Source organism: Artemia franciscana, chromosome 10 (genome assembly GCF_032884065.1).
Source record: "Artemia franciscana chromosome 10, ASM3288406v1, whole genome shotgun sequence".
In the NCBI taxonomy this organism is placed as follows: domain Eukaryota; kingdom Metazoa; phylum Arthropoda; class Branchiopoda; order Anostraca; family Artemiidae; genus Artemia; species Artemia franciscana.
This window is the reverse complement of record NC_088872.1, coordinates 746,003-762,660: the sequence shown is the minus strand read 5'-3', so window position 1 is coordinate 762,660 and position 16,658 is coordinate 746,003. Positions and strand designations below refer to the sequence as shown.

The following is a 16,658-nucleotide window of genomic DNA, read 5'->3' as shown; positions in this document are numbered from 1 at the left end:
TTATAAAAAAACTGACAAAAGTTAATTATTCTTAATGCAGACAAAATGCATGACAAACATATTCAGTGAAGACATAATTAGTATATTAAACATATTATAAAAAAAGACAAGAAACAGAGTGATTTGAGATGGGCTGTAAACACCAAACCTAAAAGTTTAACGACTCTTACTGCCATTAATCATTTCAAAAATTTTAATCATAGCCTTAGTCATGGTAGAACACCTTATTGCGTTCTCATTTATTTATTTTTGATGCAATTTAAAATACTGCTTTTAGCATTTCAAAATCCATCCTTGTGACATATCAGTCCAAAGTAATCGCTTAATATTTTCTTTTAGCCATCACTGAGACTTCAGTCATTACTTTTTATTTTCGTCATTGTTTTAGTATCATTTATGCCGCTTATGTTTAAAATCCTCTATTTATTTTTGTTTTTGCAATTTCTCCCCCTTTTTCACTTTCTCTCTTTCCCTCTCTCTGTCTGCGTGTTTTAATGTTTTTATTTTTCACCGCTCCTGGCATTTTATCTTGCTTTATAACTTTTGGATGTTAAGTCGATCAATGGATTGATTGGTGGATAAATCTATAATACTTCTTTCTTTTATTTCAGTACATTTTTGTATTTATCCTTTATGATTGTGTTGGGTGCCACTTGCGAAAGAAGCGCTCTCTTCAATGACTACTTGATTGTTGCCAAAGTTTCAGCTGTCGGTAAGACTTGATTTGATGTTTGTATATTCTCCAAGTTGACATTTAATCTTGCAAGATCTATAGCCATTTTTACAAATCTAATAGATCATTAATTGTTTCGCAGTTTAAATGACGATTACTTTCGTGAAACCTTGTAAAGGGTGAAAATCCTTTCATAATACTAGAAAAATGTATTTTAAAATTCCGCTACTCGTAATAGTAGAAGAACACGAGTATACAGCCGGTGCTACTCATCTCCATTATAATTAAATTGCTGTACAAAATACAATTAAATATTGATACTAAACTGTAAATTAAACTATACGTTTTTTAAATATTAAACAAAATATAATTCAAATGTTAGTAATTAAAATGTTATAAAATAAACTGAGCCTGTTGCATGAAACTCTACTTGCAACTTGAGCAAACACCCTGATTTATGGAATGAGTTATGCTACTGCTATTACCAACTCACTACAGTACCAAACTGGCCAATACGATCACAAATGAATGAACAAGATATGAACACAAGTGTAAAAATGAATATAATAAGTCTCATTTCTCTTATGAATAGTTTGCTACCGCACATGTTACAACTACAAAACCAAACGTCGTTAAGGGTTTTGTAACGACTCTCATAATGATAGTTCTTTGAGTTGCCCACTTGTCTATTAGTAAACGCGACGCCTTACTTACCCCATTCTCAACCAATGACACCAATTGGGGAGACAGGGGAGGATGCATTCTTAATAGATTTTTTATTTCCCTTAATATTTGGAAAAATATTTATTTTGTTTATTTCATTAAAAATAAAATCGGAAAAACAGCATAATTGCCCCCCCTAAACTTTGAAAATACGTTCTGTCCTCCCCCCACATTTTGTGAAGTGTTGCAACTGTTTTCAACCATAAAATCCCATGCGCCTTGGCCTAATTGTAATTCTGCAGATTTAACTTTGATTCTTAAAAAATAATAAAACTTTAAATTACTGTTCAAATGAGCCCTCTACCAATATTATAGAAGTCATCTTGATGGAATATGGCCAATGAGAATAGAGGGTCATCAGAGTTGTTGAGCAATTCTGAACAGGGTTATAAATGAAGTAAAAGATCAGTTAATGTAATTACTTTTTAAGTACGCTCCTTCTTCTCATCAGTCTGCCCAAAACTTCATTACAGGATCCATGCTAGGAAGTTCCTACTTCTTTTAGTTACTGAATTATTATCGATTCCTCATCCATTCGATTATACCCTGTTTTTGGCCCCAGCTAGGTTATTAAAAAACGTCGTAGGGTATGATAATATGAGTGAAAAGCGCATTAATTAGATTAAACATTAGAATTAAACAATTAAACTAAGATTGAAAATAGACGTTGAAGGGGCTAATGTCCATTTTAATAGTCGAAAGTGATTGGAGGGCAGCTAACTCCCCTCACACGCCCACCATTTCCTTAAACATATAGCCATTAAGTTCAGCGTAGCTAAAAGGTTCAGAAATCATGTCTTTGAGGATGAATAAGGTTTTTATAGAAAGGGTGGTCGGATAAACTTTGGAGGGGGTTCATTGGATTGGTAACCAGAAGTTTTAGTACCCTTTCAAAGAATCGAAGTGATTAGAGGATGGATACCCCCCCCCTCACACACACACCTCGCATTTTACCCAAAATGTATCTGATCGAAATTTTCAAGATGGCTATTTGCTGTCGTAGAAACTTCAAAAAAAGGCTTATTCGATCGGAAAATTGAAGGGGCCTTTTCAATAGTCAAAAGTGACTGGAGGGCAACGAGTCCCCTACGCCCGTCAATTCCTAAAACACATCTAATCAAAATGTTAAGGTAGCCATTTTGTTCAGCGTAGATGAAAGGTCGGAAAATTATGTCCTTGAGGATGCCACCCCCCCCCCACGGCCCTCAGCACAAGGGTTATAAGTTATGCCCCGAGAGCAGACAAGGTTTTTATGGAAAGGGTGGTCGTGTAAACTCCGGAAGGGGCTCATTTTGATTGGAAATCAGATGTTCTAGTTCTCTTTTTAAGAGTCAAAATGATCGGGGGCAGCACCCCCCTCGTTTTATTTTCCACAAATGAATCTGATAAAAATGTTGTGATAACTATTTGTTTAAAAAAATTTTAAAGATCATATAATAAGGCCTTTGGGGTCGACAGTGCCCCCCTGAGTCTGGGGGTATGGGCTGTAAGTTATACCCCAGGGGCATATAAGGTTGAAGTTAAGAAGAGGCTCTTGTGATTTGAAATGTATAACTCTAGTTCCTTTTTAAGACTCAAACATGATGAGGAGCAACTATCTCACCTCCCTTATATCCTCTTTTCCCCCAACGCATACAATTGTTTATTTATTTATTTAATTTTTTCACCCATTACATAAATTAAATATGGTGGAGTAAGAATAAATAAAAAAAACAAAGGTAAAAATAAATACACACACAAAATCAGCGAAAAAATGGATAAGACGGTGGTGAGGGGATAGGCGCGCAGAAGCTGTACTGGAGAGTTTTCTGTGAAGAATCTCCAACTTTAAAGTTATATCAGGAACTGAAAATGTTCTAACCAAGAATCCGTTTTTTTGTCCAAGGTGGAAGATACAAAGGAAATTTGCAAAATTTGAAATAATTTATCCGAATTCTATTTCAAATACCATTATTAAGAAGGGGGAAAAGAACTGAAGAATAAAGGACAGAATAAAAACATAAATTAAAATAAATTTTGGCCATTGCACGTCTATTATACTTCCCTCTGTTTGCAACAATCTTTGCATAACCAATCTGGATCTTTTAACTTATATCACAAACAGTACGCTGACGTAAGCTCGAAAAACTGTTAGTAATAGAGATACCAACAACAGGGATAGTGAATTTATTACAGTGAAGGGGAGTAGCAGTTGTACAGTTATAGGGAAGAAACTCACATTTATCTATATTAAATGAAAGGCCAATATCAGAGAAAGCATAAGACCATTTGGGAAAAACCCTTTTTGGAACGGCTAATCAGAACTAAGTCGTCAGCATACGCAATATAAGAAACATACGCAAGACCAGAAAGGTATGTACCTAAAATCTTAGTCAGCACACTAGAAATACAAATGTTTAAAAGCGCAGGGGACAGAACACTGCCCTGTCTAATTCCGCTTCGTACCCTTATAATAGTGTCTGGTGCAGATCTTAATCGAAGAAAAGAATTTGAATATCGAAACCGAAGAAGCATTATAACAGAGAAATTGACCCCAGAATTATACAGAGAAAAAAGGAGCTGACTATGGACCACACTATCAAACGCTTTCGAAAGATCCAAAGCGCAAATATATCAGCTAGAAGAATTATCAGCTAGTAAAGAAGACACAATCTTATGTGCATGCTGACAACCCACCCCATGCTGAAAACCAAATTGGTTCTCAACCTCATTAATATTTTTAGTCAAAAAAGGTAGAAAGATACACTCGAAAACTATTCTAATATTACAAGAAACAGCAATAGGTCGATAGCAGGAACAATCAGTGGGTGACTTTCCCCTTTTTAAAATTGACGAAACAGTGCCACACAGAAAACTCTCAGGTACGCTTGAAGTACTTAGACACATTTGAAAAAGAAGCTGAAGGTGAGATATAAGGAGGGGGGTGCAATCAATCAGCATATGCATCTTAGAAATACCATCCTTACCTATTGAATCAGATTTTTAACTTTTCACAGCATCAGTTACGGAAGAAAAAGATACGGGCACTATATGGCGTTGCGAAAGCGTTGTACTAAAGAGGGGGGTAAGAAGGCGAGTATATACAGAATGCACTGAATAGTTAAGCACCGAAAAAATTAAAGAATAATGTTTATTGTGGTAGAAAATGGAGGGCAGTTACTTGTCATAGTATCATCGTTTAACTTATCAGAATTGATCACTTTTCGCCAATCTTTCCTACGCACAGGGAAGTCCATACCGCGGTAACTTGCCGATCTCAGATAATGTTTATACTAACGTTTATACTTTTGAGATCAGCCACACACCCAAAACTTGGCTGACTGCATTCATTCCATATCTGGAGCCATAGTTTCGCTTTATTTTTGTTCGACTCTAAACAAGGGTCCATTGACCAGATAGGTTTTTGTGTTCTTTTACGAATACGTTGCCGAGGTACGGCAGCCTCTTCTGCCTTTTTCATACTCATCACAAGTTGGTTATAATAACAGTCAATATCGGCTTTACCATTCGTAGGTACCTGGTGCTGAAGAAGATGATATGGAACACATATGGTAGAAAGAAGGGCTGTCAATTGAAATTCTGAGATAGCCATTTTGTTTGCAATAGTCCAAAAATCATATAGCAATGTCTTTAAGGTGGACGCAATTCCCCAGAGCCCCTGGGCAAGGGTTATAAATTATGCCCAGGGCATATAAGGCTTTTATGGAACGTGTAGTTCTATAAACTTTGAATCGGATTGAGCTTATTTGATTGGAAGTCGGAAGTTTCAGTGCCCTTTTTAAGTGTCAAAAGTAAATAGAGGGATGTCCGCCCCCCCCCCCAGCCTGTCCTTCCCCAAATCATGTCCAATCGAAATTTTAAGAGAGCTATTTTGTTCAGCATTGTTCAACGGTTCAATAATTATGTTTTTGGGGATATCAACCTCCCCACAGCTCCTCAGGACAATGGTTATAAAGTTAAGCGATTCGTTCACTGTTAGTGAACGAATTGCCGAATACCGAATTGCCGAATAGTTCACCGAATAGTGAACGAATATAATAGTAATATTGATATAACTAGTAATAAAATTGAATAGCGGTAGTACGACTAGCAGCAGTAGTATTAAAGTATTGCCTTTTGGTCGGTTGATCATCCCTCTCATCAAGTCATGAAAGTTTCAACTTAATACAATTAGCTATTGCTATGACATTGCTGATATGTCCTTTTGATAACCTGTATTCCCATATATATTTGAAATTTTCATCTCAACGCTCTTAGCCCTAAAAGCAATTGCAATAGAAGTAGTAGTAGTAGTAACTGTAGCAGTAACAGTAGAATTAGCAGTAGTGTGCAAATATTGCCTTTTGGTGAGATGTTCTTGCCCTTTAAGTATTGCTGATATGTCCTTTTGATAACCTGTATTCCCATATATATTTGGAATTTTCATCTCAACGCTCTTAGCCTTAAAAGCAGTTGCAATAGGAGTAGTAGTAGTAGTAACTGTAGCAGTAACAGTAGAATTAGCAGTAGTGTGCAAATATTGCCTTTTGGTGAGATGTTCTTGCCCTTTAAGTATTCTCTGTAAGTTCTAACTTAATACCGTTTGATAGAACCTATAGACATAACCTCTTTAGGTTGAATTCAATACTCCCCTCAACATTCTCTGAAAGGTTCACATGAATAGCCTTCGTCTTCTTGGAAATAAAATTCAAACGTGTTTACCTTTCTCAATAAAATATAGGGCACTATGTGTACGAAATGATCGGGGGCAGCACCCCCTCGTTTTATTTTCCACAAATGAATCTGATAATAATTTTGTGATAATTATTTGTTTAAAAACATTCTAAAGATCATATAATAAGGCCTTTGGGGTGGACAGTGCCCCCCCCCCGAGTCTGGGGGTATGGGCTGTAAGTTATACCCCAGGGGCATACAAGGTTGAACTTAAGAAGAGGCTCTTGTGATTTGAAATGTATAACTCTAGTTCCCTTTTAAGACTCAAACATGATGAGGAGCAACTATCCCACCTCCCTTATATCCTCTTTTCCCCAAACACATACACTTGTTTATTTATTTATTTAATTTTTTCATCCACACATTACATAAATTAAATATGGTGGAGTAAGAATAAATAAAAAAAAACAAAGGTAAAAATAAATACACACAAAATCAGCAAAAAAATGGATAAGACGGTGGTGAGGGGATAGGCGCGCAGAAGCTGTACTGGAGAGTTTTCTGTGAAGAATCTCCAACTTTAAAGTTATATCAGGAACTGAAAATGTTCTAACAAGAATTCGTTTTTTTTGTCCAAGGTGGAAGATACAAAGGAAATTTGCAAAATTTGAAATAATTTATCCGAATTCTTTTTCGGATAATTATTAAGAAGGGGGAAAGTCAAAATGATCAGTAGCAGCCCCCCCTCCCCTACGTTTTATTTTCCACAAATGAATCTGATAAAAATTTTGTGATAACTATTTGTTTAAAAATATTTTAAAGATCATATAATAAGGTCTTTGGGGTGGACAGAGCCCCCCTGAGTCTGGGGATATGGGTTGTAAGTTATACCCCAGGGGCCTATATGGTTGAACTTAAGAAGAGGCTCATGTGATTTGAAATGTATAACTCTAGTTCCCTTTTAAGACTCAAACATGATGAGGAGCAACTAGTCCCCCTCCCTGATATCCTCTTTTCCCCAAACGCATACAATTTTTATTTATTTATTTTATTTTTATAGAGATAATAAGTACGACCCCCTGAATCAGCTACCAACGGCAACTCTTTTTCACCAGCCAGTTTTTTTTTATTATTAAAGGCCGTTTTTAGTTTTTGGTTACTAGGGGCCATAGTTTGTTTTTCACTGGGCTGTAGCTAACCACTGGAGCCAACATAAAAAAAAATTGAGACGTGGTGGTACTTTTTTGCTTGCAGCTATTTAAATAACAATTTGAAAAAATTGTAAAAATAATAATTTGGTTTTCGATAGCGAACCACTGTAGATCAGTGTAATTAGGCAATATTCCAGCGTCGAAACGACCGAGACACGGGTATTTATAATATTTTACATTTTATTTTATATATAGATTTATTTATATTATCGAAACGAACAAGACACTGCAGATTATATTATTGACAGCAAAATCCTAATGATGATCCCACGAGTGGTAATGTCACCATTACTATGCGAATGAGCAAAACGGGCGTTTTCTCATCTTAGTTATTGAATGATTTTGTGCTCATATACCCTGTTAACAATATGAAAGAATGTCTGTTCTCATTACAGTGTAACTAAACCGTAAACAGTTGAATTTTTTTACTGGAAAAAGTATATTGCTCAGAACATGAGCAATCTACTGATTATTCAAAGGACCGCAGCATAAAAATTACCTTTTTACATAAGACGTTACAAAAATGTTGGGAATGTAACCTCTGTTGCAACCCGGTCAAGGCATTGATTCTGCCATTACTGATTCTTTTCGTGTGTAAGTCCCCTCCCTCGCACAGGAATCTACGTACCGCTGGGGGTACGCTTACCACAGACTGGGAGCCACTGCTGTAGATCATTTGCTATCTGCTGCATCTGCCTCCTTGCACCAGTAATTCTTCTCTGGTACAAAAATTTAAATTAATTCTGCCTGCAAACATTATTGATAAAAGTGTGGAAGATTTCAAATCCTCCGCTAGATAGCTCAATCACCAATGGTTTTCCCTCTTCCTATAGTATGTAGTTATGTTTGTGTTTGTTGATTGTAATCTATCTTTTCGTTGGTTTATTTTCTCTTTTTATTTTTTTTTTGTCTCACTCTGTCACTAGGGCTATAAACCCTCTTTTGTTGTGTTGATGGGTCAGAAATAAATTGAATTGAATTTATTTGACTTTTTGTTTCTAGAGTTATTACTTCTTGCTGGTCTCTATATATCATCACTGTCAAGTAGTTTAGGAGCATTTTATGGTACTCCCCGTGTTCTCCAAAGTATCGCTAGTCAAAAAGTGATTCCAGTTATCAGAGTTCTGGCTCACGGCGTAAGTAGAATTCTATGCATCAAGACAGGATCATTTTGCAATATTTAAAATGCTAATATTAATTATGTATTCTTTATTATTTAATTAGTTTTTAATACATTCAATTTATATTACTATTTATTTGTGATTACTCAGATTTTACTGTAAGAGCAATAATCACTTCGTATTTTCCCCCTTTTCGGGTAAACAAAAATACGTGATCCCCTAATTGGGTGGTAAGGGGTAATAAAAAAGGGTTTAATGGGAATTGGAACCTTAGATTGTATTAGTATAATTTCTGCAAGTATTTATTTATAATCAATTTAATCATTTCTGTAAATAAGATCCTTGCTCATCGTGTAATTAGTAGTTCATATAATAATTTCAAGTTAATTTTGTAACATTTACATTCTAGATGCAAGAACAATTTTAAAAAGAGCTATAAGGTGATCCACTAGCCTATAAATGTTAACAAATAATTGAAAATAAATTAGTCTACTGAATATGCATAATCAATAGAGTTTTTTTTTTTTATTCAAAGTGTGCAAAATATCAGATTCCAATCACTGGAGCCAACAGATAAGACCAATAGTGATGATCCCAGATAGATTAAAACTGCACACGAGATAAGAAACTATATATTATTCGAAAAAGTTTCGAGTCTGATTTATATAATTTCGCATAAATGATCTTTAACCCCCTACAGATTATCGGACCACCTGTCAACGCTAAACTCAAGTCTCAAATATAAATAACTCCTCAGACAACAGCTTGACGAAGGATCGTGTACTAAAATCTGAAAGAGGAATATGTTCAGCGAGTGAAATGAAACGGCGATGGAAAAAAGGAGGTGTTTCCACATAGTTATTGGGTCTTTCAACCATGATGAACAAAATGGGCACTAGAAAGAGCACTTAAAAAGAGCACTAGAAGTTTTAATTTCCATTTGAATGAGATCTATCACGATATTCTAGGACCGCCGGGTTAATAAGATCAATAAAACATGCAAAAAAAGAAACGCGCATCCCTGATCGGTCTTCTGGCAAAAAACACAAAATTCCTCGCGTGTGCAGATAGGAGCTTGAAACCACCTCATCAGGGTCTTGTGATACGCTGAGTCTGGTGGTGTAGTTTTCACTAAGATTCTAGTATTTTGGGGGGGGTATTCCCCCTTTTTTTCAAAAGTCAGGGAAATTTAAATAGGTTCGTAGCCTTTAATAGGTAAGACTAAACTTAATGAAAGTTATATATTTACAATCAGCATATTAAGCCAATTCTTTTGATATGTCTGTTGACATTAAAACTCCGTTTTTTAGGGTTTCGGTTACTATTGAGCCGGTTCGCTCCTTACTTACAGTTCGTTACCACGAACTGTTTGACTATGCTGGCGCTGTTAGCACAGTTTATGCTGTACTATGCTGGACGTTTGGTGCAGTTAACGACGAAAAAAGCTTTCTATTTGCTTCAAGAGAGTCACCGATTGGGAGGTCTTGATATTTCGTTCCCGGTAAAGGAACAACTGACACTCCGTCGAGCCCAATTTTAAATCCTTCAGGAACTGGGCCCTAATTGAATAGTATGACGTCTGACGTTTCAGCGTTAAACTTAGAGCGCAACCTATTCCTTTCTGGAACCCAAATCGGTATGTGGACATATATCGTTTGCTGACAAGTTCAGACATTATCAACTTCTCAAAAGGTCCTAAATAGTACATACCATTATTGAATGATATGGTGAACATTCGTTTAAGGTTTTTTTCTCCTTGGGGACTGGAGTAAGGCGACCGGTTGCAAGCGAAGAAGGAACTATTCTCTTTGTGAATGCCATTTGGAATGGTAGAGTGAGGTGAGAAGAAAAGCGGTGTTGCTCCAATTAGCAAGTGTTTGGCGCAAGCATCAGCTGTACCTCTCGAGAGAGGCTTCTGGATTTTGTGGATTACATAGTAAACATTAATAACAGATACAGTAAACGTTGATGTGGACCCTTTCGAAAGTATCTCTTCAAGTCCTGGGCCATTAATAATCAGATAAAATTTGAGCGAATACGTTTCTCCAGTCCTTTTGAGAAACAGCATTTGCTGGATAAGTGGATCTAGTTTATAACCCCGGTTCTGGGGCTATTTATCCCAAATTAGAGATTTTGAGTGTGATAAATAGCATTTTATAACGCCAAAACCAGTTTGGATTCAGGTGGCGTATTGGTTGCGTTCATGCCCACTGTGTTTTAACTTCTGTCCTTTTAAAGGCTCAAACCAGTGGCTCTGAGGTCCATTTTTATGCACTGGACCTGTATAAAGCTTTTGACAGTGTTTCTCATGCTCAAGTTATGTTTCCCCTTGTCAGTTCGGGAGTCAACGTTTCTGTCGTTCGGGTTCTTTAGTTTTGGTTTAGTAATTCCCATATTCGGTTAAAGTTTCACTCTAATTTTTATGGGAATATTCCGATCCATTCGGGAGTGCGTCAAGGTGGTGTTCTTTCACCGCATCTTTTCAGTATTTGTATCCACAGTATGCTATCCAAAATTATGCACGCTCTTTTTGTGATTTGGTAAATGTCTTATATTGCATATGAGGATGATATACATCTATTAAGCCGTTCAAGATCTAGCCTCTCGAATTCCGTATCATCTATTTCAAAACATTTCCGAAGTGTTGGGCTGTCATTGAATATTGATAAGTGTGAGTACCTAGTCTTTAATGCAAAGTCTATGCCCATTTATCCTCCGTATTCTAACTTCTCCGTCCGTTGTGTCTCTGATTTGCCGTGGTTAGGCATTCATATTTGTTCGAATCTATTTACTTTTACCACTATTGTACGGGATGTTGAAGAAAAACTTTAAGTGGGCTATGATAAAATAGTGGCTAATCGTGGTCATTATTCTCGAAAAGCGCTTACATTGCTATATAGTTGCTTTTGTGACCATTCAATACTTTTCCTGTCTGGTATTTCAACTATGCTGAAACTAAAGGATCTGACTGAATTGCATATATTATATTTCCGCTAGTGAAAGTTTCTACTTTATTTACCCCCTTCTTATAGGAACAAGAAAATATTTCGTATTTCGGGGCTTCTGACATTACTACTTCTTTGCGGAAATTTGGCTTAAAATTAGAAAAGGATTATTTTTTTCTTCTCTGGGTCCCTTCTACCCCTTAGTACATTTATTCATCCGTTAGTTTTCACTTGTTTTCGTTTTATAATTGTGACATTTTTTAGAGGTTCTTTCGTTAGTTGAGTTATGGTTGTGTTTTATATGTTTTATCTCTTGTATAGTTGTGTTATTTTTCTTCATTATCCATTATTTACTAAATTTGTCTTGCATTTTAGTCGGTTAAGAATAAATTATTATTATTATTAATTATCTAAAATAAAGCCGAAAATTTCTAAAAACTTCGGCAAATCGATATAGAATGTGAACTAATAAGGTAAAGAATAAAGAATACGGAATAAATTTTACTGTCCCTACTGACGGTGCTGATCTCCATTTCATGGCCCTTCAGCCAGGAAGTGCAATGAGTGGTTGGGGCCAGCCATCCTGTGATTTTGCACACCCTTCCTGTTCACCTTCCCAAGGTGTCTCCATCTGAACTAATCGTTCGTAATTGAAACAAAATATAGATTACTGTCTACACGTTTAAGATTTTATTTTATTTGGGAGTTCCTCTCATCTTGAGTGAATTAAGGAACATTTGATTGAAAAGCATGCCCCTGATTCAGCTATCTCCCCCTAAAATCCCTTGGGTGTGCTTTTTAGCATTAATAAGCATTAATCTTTAAGCATTTCAATTTTCTTTTTTTTTTTATTTTGGTGATTTTATCTTATAGCGTGGACCAAATCGACTGCCAATTTACGCTCTAATGGTGACATCTATAGTAACTCTCCTTTTCATTTGGATTGGTCAGCTGAACACCCTGGCTCCTATTGTCACAATGCCGTTTCTGCTGACGTATGCTTTCATTGATTATGCTTACTTTGCCTTGGCCCAAACTTTTAACATTCAGCAAATGAGAGAAGAGAGGTTTAAGTAAGTTTCTCATTTTTCCCAAAATTTGTAGAATTCTGGAAAAAACTACCGCTTTACTGAAAACTGTTTTTATTTGAAGTTTTGAGAGAATAAAAATTGTAGAAAATTACTGATTTGATGGCGGGTGAAAGACAACTAAGAGCCGTATAAATTAGTCTTATATTTTATGCAGGGTACTTATATTCAGGTCCTAACTGTGTTTTATTCCGTTGATTTTGTGTTTTCAGTTAAGCGCTTTTGTTAATCATGTTAATTTTGTGTTAATCAGATAGTTTGTACCAAGACTACAGATAGTTGCTTCATAAACTGCGAAGCAATAATTTTTGTTGATTTACTCCCATCAGAGACACTTATTTTTTTCTTTAACAAGTTCTGTTTTAGGTTTTAAAAATATACCCATAAACCTTTCACAAATGTATATGGATTGAGGGGATGAAACTAAAGAAATCACACGAGTTTTAGTTTCAATTGGACAGTATACATACATAGGTTTTACTCCATATTCCTTTTGTACTTTCCCTTTTTGTGCTTTCCCTGCACAAATCTGAAATCTGCCAAGCAAAGAGTCTATGGGGTATATTATCCTCAGTATCTTAGGGAGTAAAAAATAATGTTGTCCCTGAAACACCGTCCTAAATGAAATGTTTAAATTTTATAATAAATATATAATTATATAAAGATATATAATAAATATTTTAGAAAACGGAAGGACAGTAAACGAAATTCGGACGCGTAGTTAGTATGATTTGCAAAGATTTATGCAATTGCTATGGCAAGTTTTCTGCTGCATTATTACAAATGATTTAGCTTCTTAGAAGCACTTTTTTTTTACACCAAAATCATCAAAAATTAACCCTCCACCCTTCCGACAAAGATTCCAAACCTAGCGTGCCAACCACTCGGCTATGACCGCTCCCAGGTCAGCTTGAACATTCCCTCCATTCCTTGATTACCTCCAATCTAAACATCCAAATGCTGGGATCCTGCTTACCGGTGACGGAAGTTAGCTTTCTGTCTCTCTTTAAGCTATTTGCTAAATTCTCATGCCAAAAAGCACATCTTCTCCGCCTCATATATCTTTTATCTGTCTACAGCTTGAGTGTGTTTGCCCGGTTTGGCATTTTGGTCTTACGGTGGATCAGTCCGATAGGCTAGAAATTATCCAGAAGAGAGCCGTGAGAATTATTTACGGTCAGGGCAAAGTGCCTTACATTCACCTCCTCAAGGAATTCCGCCTCCCTACCTTGGCAGCCCGACGTGTTACTCTTTGTACCAATTTCGGAAATAATCTGCGTCTTAACCCACGCTTTCAATGTACACTCCCTGCCTCTTATTGTCCTCCAAAACCCCGATCAGGGGGCAAACATTTCGGGGAAATTGGAATAGTACTTTTATTATCAAGCAAACTCTAATACCATAAAAACTGTCGAACTTGTTGCCTTCAGTCAGCTAGCCTACAATGTAAACAAAAAGACAACATAAGTACACAAGTGAAATATTAAAACGTTGCCTACAGCGATGAACTAAACTGGCCTGCCGAATAAAATGAGTACTGAAGTACACAAACACAAGTACATAAAGAAAATGTGAGTAAAATAAGTAAGACTAGGTAATATAAGTAAGAAGAATAAAATTGAGAACATAAATAAAAACATTAGTACATTACAAAAACACACAGAGATGAATACAACTGGCCTGTCAAATAAAAATTAAACAAAAAAACTGAACATTAACAATACAAATGACACATTAACGCGATACATTACAAATTTTATTTATTTACGACTTCAACAAACGTTGGGACAAAGCTCTTTCTGTAAAGCTTAATTCTTGCATTAATAGAATTTAAAACCGGGATTTCTTGAGGATAAACGCCCCGCTCTTTACGCTAAAGTTTTTTAATGTTTTAAAAAGTAGAGTTAAGAGAAAGGGTCAAACTTTAACGTAAAGACCGGGTCGTTGATGAGGAAGCAGCCCCTTTCATATACGAAGTAATTTCTCTTCGTTTTAAGTTTTAATATCGCTCCTTACTTTCAGTAAAAAAAAAACTTGTTTTTTTATTTAATTTTATTTATGCTAGTATAGTTACGATTAGGTGAAGATTCTGATGAGTCTTGAACCAAGATACATATATATATATATATATAATTACTCAAAGAATATTTTAAGAATATTCAAAGAATATGGCTTTAATAGTATATACCGACAAACACATTAATAGATAACACTAACAGTCGAAGCAATCTGCTTTGTCCCAAAAGTGCTTTGTCCCAATAAATTTCAAGAGGCAAAGTGCATTTTATTTCTTGTCTCGACAGTATATAGTGTTTTTCCCGACCACGGTTCAGATCTCTTTGTCAATATCTTACCCCACATCTCTTACGATCTCTGGGAAGTTCCACTCCAAAAGTTGCCGATAAATGCCATTTTGGTGCCGTATGGTACTTAGTGAAGTTATCGAGACGAATGTACAAAAATACCATAAACATGATGAAGACCTTTAAAATGAGCCATTAAATATCTCTCTGCGTGTTCAACTAGTCTACTGCTTCTCTAGGCAGCCCACTATTTATGGAACCTGCTAAGAGTGTAAGAAAGAGCATAGAAAGGGGGTATTGTAATGCTCAGGTTTAAGGTGTTTGGATCATGGAGATTATGACGGTGTCTTTTTCATGCTTAGTAGCATTTCTACTCAAGATCTAGCACCAGAAAGTGCCTTTTTTGGTAAAATTTTTGCTAATTATTGCAATTAGCAATAATTAGCTTTAGCAATAATAACTTTAGCAATTATTGCTAAAACTGACGCAACTTTTCCTTCTTTTTTTCGTTGGTGTACACCTTGTCAGTTTTGTTGTCTTAATCCAAATCTTAACTAGTTTTTTGGCAGCATGATCGAGTGAATCATTTACTTTTATTAATCATTATTTGTTAATCCAAAAGTGTATTAATTCTAGTTTATTAATCTATCACTTTTAACTATGATTTATCTTTTTTTGTTAAAAATCAGAGCCAATGCTATAATGTTTCTTATAGTAATGGCTTCAATATTTGTAATTTTGTTTTTTTATAGGCATTTCATATGAAATGGGCATTTGCATACACTTCAGAGGGGGGTCATTTGATTGGAATTTTGGAATTCTAGTGCCCTTTTTAAAAGTCAGAAGTAATCGGAGGAAAAAACTATCCCCCTCCCCACGCCTTCTTTCCCCCCAACACATCTGATCAAAATTTTGAGACAGCCATTTTGTTCAAAATAGTTGATAGATCATATACCAATGTCTCCGGTGTTGATACAGCCCTCCTGTGCCTGGGCGAGGGTTTTGAGTTATAACCCGGTGATACGTAAGTTTCTTATGGAAAGGGTCGTATAAGCTTTGGAGGGGGCTCATTTGATTGGAAATTTAATGTTGGAGTCCCCTTCTTAAGAGTCAAAAGTAATTGAAGGGCAAGAAGATTCCCCGCCCTCCTATCCCCAAACACATCTGATCGAAATTTGATATTGCAATTATATTCAAAATAGTTTTAAGATCATGTAACAATGTCTCCAGGATTGACGTTTTTATTGAAGGAGCTGTTGTATAAACTTCGGAGTAGGCTCACTTAATTCATTTTATTGGAAATCGAAAGTTTTAGTTCCCTTTTTAAGAGTCAAAAGTAATTAGAGGGCAGCTAGACCCCCTCCTCCACCCTTCAACGCTCTCTTTTCACCAAATGCACGTGACCGGAAATTTGAGATTGACATCTTGTTCAAATTAGTCCAAAGGTCGTATAAGTGTGCCTCTGGAGTTGACACAGCCTTCCAGAACCCGAGGGTTGTGCCCTATTGGCATTAAGGGTTGGCTATAAAAACTTTGGAGGAGGCTCATTGATTAAAAATTGAAAGTTCTAGTTATCTCTTTAAGAGTCAAAATTGATCGGAAAGCAACTAACCTCTGTTTCCCCAAACACGTCTGATCACAATTTTCAGATAGCCATTTTTTCAAAATAGTCCGAAGATTTTGTAACAATGCCTCCAGGGTTTGACCTCCCCCTCCGCATAGCCTGGGGGCAAGGATTGTAAGCTATTCCCCCGGGACATGTAAGGTTCTTATGGAAAGGGTGGCTGCATATAATTTTGAGGAGGCTCATTTGATTGGAAATTGAAAGTTCTAGCTCACTTTTAAAGATTCAAAAGTGATCGAAGGGAAATTCCCCCCCTCTTCCACATCCTCTTTTCCCCAAATGCATTTGATCAAAATCTTGAGGTAACTATCTTCCTC

The 16,658-nt window shown here is 36.1% G+C and overlaps 1 protein-coding gene across 3 annotated transcripts in view; it reads left to right on the top strand.

Annotated features, from left to right (window-relative positions):
- LOC136031640 (solute carrier family 12 member 8-like) overlaps positions 1-16,658 on the top strand; it is a 92,374-nt gene that overhangs the window by 42,519 nt on the left and 33,197 nt on the right. For all 3 annotated transcript variants that reach the window (XM_065711282.1, XM_065711283.1, XM_065711284.1), the window contains exons 7-9: positions 612-712; positions 8,263-8,396; positions 12,200-12,399. In XM_065711282.1, coding sequence (XP_065567354.1) covers positions 612-712; positions 8,263-8,396; positions 12,200-12,399 — 435 coding nt within the window. The remainder of the gene's footprint in view (positions 1-611; positions 713-8,262; positions 8,397-12,199; positions 12,400-16,658) is intronic.